The sequence below is a fragment of the Myxocyprinus asiaticus genome, chromosome 29 (assembly GCF_019703515.2).
Source record: "Myxocyprinus asiaticus isolate MX2 ecotype Aquarium Trade chromosome 29, UBuf_Myxa_2, whole genome shotgun sequence".
NCBI lineage: Eukaryota > Metazoa > Chordata > Actinopteri > Cypriniformes > Catostomidae > Myxocyprinus > Myxocyprinus asiaticus.
Genome location: NC_059372.1, coordinates 21,499,418 through 21,510,011, shown reverse-complemented (window position 1 = coordinate 21,510,011; position 10,594 = coordinate 21,499,418). Strand labels below are relative to the sequence as shown.

The window sequence follows — 10,594 nt, the reverse complement described above, 5'->3', positions numbered from 1 at the left end:
AATATATATTTAAGAATGTCATTTCATATCTTGAAAAAAATATGATGCAATAATATGGGAAATAGAAATATATGGAAAAATGGTGATTATTTATTAAATAAATAATGTTAATTTTCTAATGTTATTGATAAAAAATATTGTATTAATATTATTTGAATGTACTTTTTAATTGATTTATAAATGCAAGTAATTTAATACAATTAAATAACATTTTATTTAACAATTTCAAAAATTACAGAATAAAACAAGTCTGATCAGTTCGTGGGAAAAAAAAATAGCCGAAAACTCGAGTATAAAGTCAAAAATGTCACAAGCCAAACTGGGTTTAATGGGATTCCCAATTAGTGATGCTGAATTTGTAGCGTTCCCCCAGCAGGTGGCGACAAAGGGCTGACGTAAAAATAAAATAAAATAAAATAAAAATCTCCGTTCATCTTTGCACTACCCATGCCCATGTAGTTTGTTAGACTTGAATGGGTGGGATCAATCGCATGTAGATTGCTTGCATTGTGGACGTAGTGAGTTTACAAATGAGTACTAATCAGGACAACACAAAAATACTGACTGGAGACTGTAAACAATCAGGAGCGCAGAGAAACTCTACAAGATAAAAAAGAGAGACATCAGAATTAAAAAGAATTAACAGGAGGACTGACTGCTTGACATGGATTGTCCAGACATTTGCAACACAATACTTTTCAAGAGGAAAACATATTGATACTTTGTGGCGTTTTTAATTCAGTTCTCTAACACTAGATATCTTATATATTCACGCCAATTTGAAACTGGATCTGAAACGGATCACTTTCAAAGTCTTTTTTTCGACTAAACTGGAATGTGATCGCACGTACTGGATGTATATTGGATTTATAAAGGGCAGTCGGCTCCGGAGTAAATTAAGAGTCAATTAGACATAGAGCATCTGAATTCTGCATCAGGAAAACATCATAAAAGCAAAGTATGGGGAATATTGAGAGTGTAGACGGGCAATCTGAGATGAAGCATCATATAATGCCCTTGAAAGTTCCCATGCCTGACCAAACAGAGCTTGAAGAGAGATTTGCCATAGTTTTGGTGAGTATACAACAATTATATGTAGCTACAATACAGTATATGCTCGAGTTTTCTTTTATCTTTAAGGTTTACTTTCACTTTTTTTTTTTTTTAAACATACTTTATGGTATTTATTTACAAGTGGTCATGTTTAGTCTCTCCTTTATTTAAAATAAAGTGTTATACTGCTTTATTCCCCGACTTTTACAGTACTCGACATTTAATCACATCGCATAGATAGGCTAAATGAAGTGACAGCCCGACATATGTTGACACCTCTGATATTTAACAGTATGTCAGAAGTGTGTGGTGTCAATAATAGCACATATAGCCTACTTTAAGACTTTCTCAAATGTTGAACTGCCACAGTCTGTCCACCCCCATTTTGTTACTCGCACGCTTCTCACTCCTTTTGTCTCTAAAACTTCGCGAGCTCAAATGATGTGATATTTCACGCGTGAGTGAAAAACACAGGCACAAAATACACTTCGCATTCCAATTGGTTGGACTGGTAAAATGACATATAGGTAAAGACTGTCATTTTGTGAGGGATGTAATATAGTTCATCTCCTCAAACAGCGCAACATTTTCTGAATTCCCCCAAAACTCCTACGAGCGCGAGATGGTAAAAGATCCGCCTCATTCTCTCTATCGCTCTCCATCGTGTCTCGCTCCAGCGCCGTGCTACAGTTAAAACTAGACATTTGTGTTAAATACACACTTACACACTCATCTGCCAACATAATTCCGACACGATGAGGCAGTTAAGCGTGTTTATGTAATAACAGTATCATAACACCATACACTTGGAAACATACTCAACTTAAGCACCGCCTGCTGTCAGAGTTTTGGTTGTCTTGTTTCTTTAGTCTCTTGATGTTCATCAACTATTGGTTATAGACAGTTTAATACACGCTATATTGCTTTTAGATTATTTTCCAAAGTACAAATAGTTAACTATGATAAATTGTGATGAATTTGTTTTATTAATGCTCACTGTGGTTGTAACTGAAAATTAATACACTGTTATCTATGTAAGGAGAGCAACGTCTATTGTTTATTATGGACAGATTGATAGATAGATGGATGGACAGATGGATATATATATATATATATATATATGGATGGATGGATGGATAGATAGATAGATAGATAGATAGATAGATAGATAGATAGGGGGTGGATGGATGGATGGATGGATGGATGGATAGACAGATAGATAGATAGGGGGTGGATGGATGGATAGATAGATAGATATAGGGGTGGATGGATGGATGGATGGATGGATAGATAGATGCACAGATAGATAGATAGATAGATAGATGCATGGATAGATAGATAGATAGATAGATAGATAGATAGATAGATAGATAGGGTGGGTGGATGGACGGACGGACGGATGGATAGACGGACTGATGCACGGATAGATGGACGGATGCACAGATAGATAGATAGGTAGACCGATGGATGGACAGATAGATAGATAGATAGATAGATAGATAGATAGATAGACTGATGGATGGATAGATGGACGGATGCACGGATAGATGGATGGATGCACGGACAGATAGATAGATAGATAGGTAGACCGATGGATGAATAGATAGATAGATAGATAGATAGATAGATAGATAGATAGATAGCTGATGGATGGATAGATGGACGGAAGCATGGATAGATGCATGGATAGACAGACAGATAGACAGATAGACTGATGGATAGATAGATAGATAGATAGATGGATGAATTGATGACAGATAGAGAGATAGACAGACGGACAGATAGATAGATAGATAGATAGATAGATGGATGAAAGGGCGGGTGGATGGTTAAATGAATGGAGACAGACAAACAGATAGATAGATAGATAGATAGATAGACAGATGAACGGATGCATAGATAGATGGATGGATGGACAGATGGATGGATGGATGGATGGACAGACAGACAGACAGATAGATATATGAATGGATGCATAGATAGATAGATGGATGAACGGGCGGGTGGATGGTTAGATGAATGGACGGACAGACAGACAGACAGACAGACAGATAGATAGATACCACCATTGCATCTTACATTCTTATACAGAATTATTGTTTTATTTGCAGTGCTCAAAGAGTTCTACTTTAGCAACAAAGTGACCTCATTCCCTCCGTAGTGGACAGAGGATGGAAAGACTGACCATCCCGGGGTGGGTCCAAGGTCACTTTTAGAGCCTTGTCGGCAGTCTTATTTAAGTGCAGCCAGATTTCCACTCACTGTTTTAAATTTGTGGGAAAGAGTAACATTTGTGTTTTAGAGCTGTTTCAAAAACAGCATGTGCTCGGCTCTGTGTGTCTCATTTTAGAGATAAAGGAACATCAAAGTTTGTGCCTTACAGAGATCAGTCTACTCAGGAAAAGAGGGGTTTGGATTCACACTATGGTACTGATTAGAAGACACCCAGGTTGAGAAAGTTTATTCCTTCAAAGAGGTATTGATACAGTTTGAACAAAACCACATTTTCCCCCAGCAGTCATTTGTGCATGTGTGCATTATATATTTAAAAGAAATGAATAAGAACAATTTGTTCTGACAGCCTTGGTCTTTCCATTTACCTTTATAACTTTCCTGAGAGCAACATTTAAATGTAAATCTAAACAGCAACGTCAACACGTTTCAGTCAGTGACATTTCAGTCAGTGACATCACCAACCCTCCATCACTTCCTCCTTTGATTTCCTGTGTGCTTTTTCTTGTGGTGAACATTTAGCTCTGTGTAGTTGTGTCTGGTCGTACCATCTCCCCACCCTCAGATGCTTGCTCTCAGATGGATAATGGTAGCCCAAAATGATGTCATAGGTGTAGGTCGTGCCAGCACAGTAATATCCTTACAATGATGGCTTTAACAGGAGCTTAGAACAGGAGGGAGGATCGTGCATGGAGATGGATCAGGGTAATGAAACCCCTGGGATACATCAGAAGACTTCAATAAATAAAAACGCTTAGTTCGAGACTAACTGAGCATATGTGTTGTATAGCTTCCCTCCTTTTTCTTTTTCTGGCTGATTCAGGCTCAGCTCTTTGCGGCTGGACACAGCTGGCCCAACATTTTTCCCCCGTTTGCAAAAGGAAATTGCATTGTGGAGCAGCCAGTGGTGCATGGAGAGCTTAGCAAATTGGCTACTGGTTTTCTTGATGTTCTGAGTCTAGATTGTTGCATTTGTCTTATTTGTTCACACAAACTTGTGTTTTTAAATTGTAGCAGATTATAATTTTCTTTAATTAGATTAGGAACATTATAACTTAATATAGACAGATCTGAGAGAGGCTCTGAACCAGCTGTCTCTTGTTTACCTCAAATTCTGCCTTGATATGAGGTGTGTTCAATACAGCATAAATCAAAATCGACTTTTTACTGTTTAAATACACATTCCTAGTGCACAATTCATTTGTGCATATTATTTAGAAAGAATCTTTCACCAAAATGCACTAATTTCCTTTTCGGCTGATATCACTAAAACCTATTATTTTTAGGGATGGAAACCATAAGAAATGTAATGCTACAGGTTTTGGATTTCAATTCCTCTAAACAATTGCGATTCCTTCATGGTTTCATTAACAAATCTTTTAGTACTTTTGAGGAAGAAATATCTGGAAAAAAGAAATGTAATTCTTATTGGATTAATTGGACATAGCAGCCTGTTACCAAACTGGTGATTGATGATTTCATTTTTAACAGAAAAGATTCTTTCCAATGGTGTGTTTACACATACTTTTTTAATTAAGATATTTTTGTTAATTCATTAATTTTTTAAAAATACCACTAATTACAACAAAACTCATAATGTGTGTCTTTACCTGCATATTGTCGTATCAACAACCATCCAGTAATTGTCCCTTTGCTAAGCCCCGCCTTAAAAGTGTTTCTGACCAATCCTATCTTTGCAACTGTTGCCGTCCACCATTTCTCTGACAAGTGCTTGCTTTTTTCCAACGAGAGTCTATGGGGTTTAAAATGTCACTCTTCATTCCAGCCCACGTAAGAATATTATTAATTCCATTTATGAGAATATTTTGACAAACACCACAATTCACGGCAATCTTCCTTTCATTACTATGGCAAGATTTGCAAAGCTAGTCAGAGCGAACAATGGTAACCAAGCGGGGCGGAGCTTAGCGAAGGGTCGGTTATTCTGATTTAATTCTCACGAGCCAAACACACCCAAAACACTGTAACAGTTGTTGGTTCATTTTGAGTCGGACATGACAAAATGAATGACGTGTTTCAGTAGGTTTTTCCATTCACAAACAAGAACCGGCTAAGAGTTATTTGCGATATAGATTCAAAAGAATCGTCTCGTAAGAGTCATTCGTTCAGGAATCAGGCTACTCTGTTCGCGCTGTAGATTCAAAAAAACCGGCTCTAAAAAGTAATTTGTTCAGGAATTGGAGTCAGAGTTAGAGTATTTTAGCATGGTGTTGCATCAGCATCTATAGAAAAATGCACATTCAAGAAACTTTAATAGAACAGATAGTCATTAATATTATTTGGTTCTGGAATTTTAAAAACGGAACGGGTTCTGGAAAAGAACCGGGTCTCGGTTCCCATTCCTATCCCCTCCAATCACTGGCTCTATACTGGTATTTTCCAATAAATTCCCAATTAATAAACCCAAGTCCCACCCTACATTTGTTTCACTCTGAAATTTGTCAGATTACGGATATAAAATCAGTTGCGGATGTCATTTCACGTTGACTTTAAACAGTTTAGGTGGAACACTGAATCTATACGGAAGACTCTATGGTAATGGAACCTCTTATACCTCACTCTGAAGTTAAGGTCTGGCTCCCCAGTTAAACTTCTCCATATGGGCCTCTGTTTTGTTAAATAGACGAGGTGTAATTTTTTTGAGGTGCAGCGATGGAGCAGGAGTTTGTGTGTGATATCCTCTTTCAAAGTGCCCCTGCTCGACTGCACAGCGGCAGATTCCTGTGGTCTGCGCTCGGTTAAAGCCACGGGAGAACTTTAGAGAGGAAAAATTCCCTTTGAACTGGCTGTCTGCCATTGTGCTCCGTTGTAATGACTTTACCAACACTCTTAGGAGAATGCCATACTATAGGGCTATTTCAAAGACTACTTTGCTTATTTTCTTGCTTACTTTGGAGTACACTTGGAAAGATTTGCTGCTTTGACTATTCTGAGAAGCTGTGTGTGTTTGTGGGTGAGTGTGCAAAATTCAAGCTTTGCCACACAGGGAGAGGTGACAGAGTGACCCCGCCAGCCCCATTGCCTGTCAATCTGACCCCTGACATAGTGCTGTCGGTCATGTCATTGTATTTGATAGATGTCACTCATGTGGAACTAAAGTAGTCAAGCTGTGGCCTGTGTTTATGGGGCATTGAACCTAAATCATTTTCATTAATTTGGCCCATGCTACATTTATCTGCCCTGTGTGTCTGGTCAGCCTACTTTAGGGCTGAGTGGAGCAGTTATAAAGAGCCTGCAGGTGGGGAGGAATCAGCCATTGTTTGTTTGTTGTGCCACAGACTCATGCTGTGGGAATGTACATCTGTCTCTCCAATGCCCCGTCACAATAGGCCATTGTAGGTACTTTTCTCCGGGACTAGTACTTTTCGTCGCTTTTGCACCTAAGGATCTATAGTTCCTCGGAACTCTTTTTGGGGATTTTTTAGCTCCTACTCTGGAGTAGGTACTATGGGAGCATATAGGGACTGTTGGAGACTGTGGGAGGTGCTGCAGTCTGTGATTGGCCAAAAACCTATGACGCACAAAGCATTGAGAAAGGAGAGGAGTCCACAGTAGTGATGGGAAGTCAGATACTTTTCCGCGAATCGGTTCTTTCGGACGGTTTGTTTCAATGGACCGGTTCAAAAAAAGGATTCACCAGTTAATTTACATCATAGCGTAATGATGTCACAATACATAATGCTAATACGCCGGCGTCGTAGAATACACACACAAACACATTCAATAAAGCCATATGTAAGTGCATATTGCTGATTATTACATTTTATTTAATTAAGTTATAATAATAAGCATGTTTATTGTCATCAGTGTTTCATTCAGTGATCTTACAACACATCCTACATTAAAGTTTTGCACCTAAAGCACCCAATACTGACACTGATATACAAACGCGGATGTTCTACACATGTCTAAAGCATACAAAGTGATTAAACTAGTCTTAATCAACTCACCCTTTTTTTTTACAGAAACCATGATCCAGCTCATCACAACTTCAGATATAATCTGCATCCACAATACTCAATAGTAAAATTTGTTTACATCTCTCGACTGAAACGTTTCGCCCCCTTATTCAAGTCCTTGGTTTATGCATGCTCATCAGCAGCTCACTGATCAGCAGTTCTCAGTATTATGTCTGAAAGAGGCGATTCTCAGTTCATTGTACTGGTGACTCACAAATTGCTGTGATCGACTCAATAACCTGTTGACGCGAGAGCTGCTGTCCTCGGATCAGTGAACTGTTGACTCGCGAACTGCTGTGAATGACTCAATGTACTGTTGACTCGAGAGCTGCTCTCCCGGGATCAGTGAACTGTTGACTCAAGAGCTGTAGACTGGATCATCTTCATACATTGATAAAACGGTAATACAATCAAGTCATAAACATATTTCCAGTATGTTTTATTTGTTACACTCTCTGTTGTTCAGCAAAATACACCTGAAACATATATTTCGGCCCTTAGTCACACACATGTTCAATGTCAGCAGCTCATCGGTTCTCAGTATGTCGGACACCTCCGGAAGAGGCAATTCTCAGTTCAGTGTACTGTTGACTCAAGAACTACTGTGAGCGACTCAATGTACTGTTGACTCAAGAGCTGCTGTGCTGTCCTCGAATCAGTGAGTGTACTGTTGACTCGAGAACTGTTGCGACCGGAACATCATCATATGTTAATAAAACGGTAATACAAGCAAGTCATAAACATATTTCCAGTATGTTTTATTTGTTATACTTTCTGCTGTTCAGCAAAATACACCAGAAACAGACATTTCGCCCCTTAATCACACACATGCTCAATGTCAGCAGCTCATCGGTTCTCAGTATGTCAGACACCTCCAAAAGAGACGATTCTCAGTTCAGTGTACTGTTGACTCAAGAACTGTTATGAGTGACTCATTGTACTTTTGACTCAAGAACTGTTGCGACCCGAGCGTTCAGTCCGATTTGCAAAGAAGAGTTGGGAAAAGCAGATATCACCAGTTCTAGGATCATATTAGTCCCGGTTATCGGCTCATTTCGATTCGGAGTGTCAGGCACATCCAAGAGACAGATTAAGATAGAGTAACTTGTGGATCAATGTTGACTCGAGACGCAAACTATTTCAAATGATTCAGTCTGATTTGGTGAACTGGTTCAACTCGTTCACTAAAAAGAACCGGTTCAAAAGAACAATTCGTTCACGAACTGGACATCACTAGTCCACATAAACAACTAGCTGCTCGCATGCTACTCAGAGGACTGCACTAATTTTACAATTCCCTTAACAGAAATCAAATAAAACCAACAAAGTATACAAAGAGGTTCACCCGTTTCACATACTGTATATGTGTAACTTCGTTGGGAGACATGCTTTGAGCTTTCATCGCATCTGTACTGTTTGTGCTGTGTGAATATACAGAAAATAAAGTGATTTCTGGAGTACTACATACAATTTTTCCTGGGATGATGGATATAAATAATCAGATGTTTATCGAGAGTGGGTAATTGAACTCTATTATACACTAAACCATCATGAAATCTAGTTTACATGAGGGAAGTATTGCGTGCCTGTTACCGTATGATAACTTGCATCAAGAAGTATTTTTTAAGTCATTGAGTGAATATTTCAGTACAGTAATTTATGTTGAATCATAAAAGCCTTTATGGTAAAAGATTGTGTGATAAATAGGTTTATAGTGCTTTCAACATGTTGTCTGCTAAATTCAGCACGTGCTTTAGCCGTAGTCTGACCGCTTGTCTCATCTCTCACTCCAGCTGCAGCACGCACAGCTCTCGCGCCCAGTTTAAACTGTAACATGAAGACAAAGTCTGCGTCCGAAAACAGGAAAATGCTGCCTTGTTAATTTCATGCTGTTGTTTATATTGAATCGTACGTTCCAACCTTGTCAAAAGAAAAATGGTCGATACTAGATTACGTCACTATGGTGGTAACTATGTGAATGCGAGTGCAACAGGGGAAAAGTCTCCTCGGATGTTCCGTTCTTCGTAAAAGTTCTCATCTTGAAAGTTTCTACAGGAAAAGTACAGAACTGTAGGTGGGAAAGTGCCTAAAGCTCCTCTCTGTGGGCACTCTTGTTCTACACACAAACACATGCATGTTGTTTAAGTGTGAGAGACAAGTTTTTTTAAATATTGTGCTAAGACCCTTTAAAGATGAAGTGAATGAAATACTGAAGTATGTAACTTTTTCTTTTTTTAAACACTTTCTCCTATCCAAGCTTAATATGCAGAGACAACTATAAGCCATTCATAGGTTAATTTCCTTGAAAACTGTAAGCTGTTGCACAATGAAAATTGCTCTGTTTGTTTTGAATGACCCGCTTAGACCCACCTCAACAACGTTACTCAAACAATGGAGTGAGTTGGGGCGGGACTATCACTTTGTTTGACTAACGGCAGATGGGGGGCGTATTCAGAAAGCTGTTTTAAAAACGTTTATTTTTACAATTCCGTTTGGTGGTGCTAGTGACACAGAAATGACATACTTCAGCTTTAAGTAAGCCATTTGTTTGTTCGCTTTCAAAATATTGCTCTTTTGGTTTGCGCTTCCTGACTAGCCTGACATAGCGACATTGTCTTAACCAATGGCATAAGTTTGGGGCAGGCGTATTTGTTTACCGTCCAATGGAATATGGGGGAATGTTTGGGAGACCTGTTTGAAAACAGTTCTGCAATCCGTTTGGTGATGATATAATTTTAACCACTGCCCACTGTGGCCGAAGCTGGAAGTGTTTTTGACAGAATGGGCACGTGTTTATGGGTGAAATGTCCAGAGAGTGGCATCAAAATGGAGTTGTATTTTTAGTTGTAAATAATGCAATACAGTCAACAGGGATGTCACTTCCACTGGATGATTTCATTGTATCATCGTATGATTTTAAGAGTTGTTCATTACATTTTTTGGAATGTTCATTTGCTGTTTGTTGATCATTTTCTCTGTGACCCAAAGTGACCTCATGTGACTTTAACATCTATGTTATCCATCCATGAAAATGATATATGAATGAGCTGTTTAAAAAATTTTTTTTTATCATGTTTCAGCTTTTTATGTGCCAAGTAATATGTTTTATGCAATATATTAAACATGAAATTAAATTTTGATGTGTGTATGTGTGTGTGTGTGCTGGGGCAGGCTGCTCTCTTGCAGCTGTGTTGAGGGTCCACTCATAGCAGTGGTTTCCTCTCCAGCACAATGGAGGCTCTGTCAGTGTGTGTTGTTTTAGAGAGAGGGCCTCTCCACCCTGAGCCTTTTGTGCTTGCCTCTTTTACTCTGGAGCTCGCAGGAACTGC

General features: G+C 38.8%; 1 protein-coding gene across 6 annotated transcripts in view; it reads left to right on the top strand.

Moving 5' to 3' along the window:
* The first annotated feature begins 472 nt into the window (after nucleotides 1–472).
* The window catches only part of LOC127419598 (formin-like protein 3), an 87,086-nt gene continuing 76,964 nt past the window's right edge, over nucleotides 473–10,594 (top strand). For 5 of the 6 annotated variants that reach the window (XR_007893701.1, XM_051661120.1, XM_051661119.1 and 2 more), the window contains exon 1: nucleotides 474–1,074. Coding sequence is in view for 5 of the 6 variants with exons in the window: in XM_051661120.1 (XP_051517080.1) it covers nucleotides 961–1,074 (114 nt within the window). In the remaining variant the exon portion in view is untranslated. Of the gene's footprint in view, nucleotides 1,075–10,594 lie in introns of all 6 variants that reach the window. The other variant, XM_051661117.1, reaches the window with a different exon arrangement.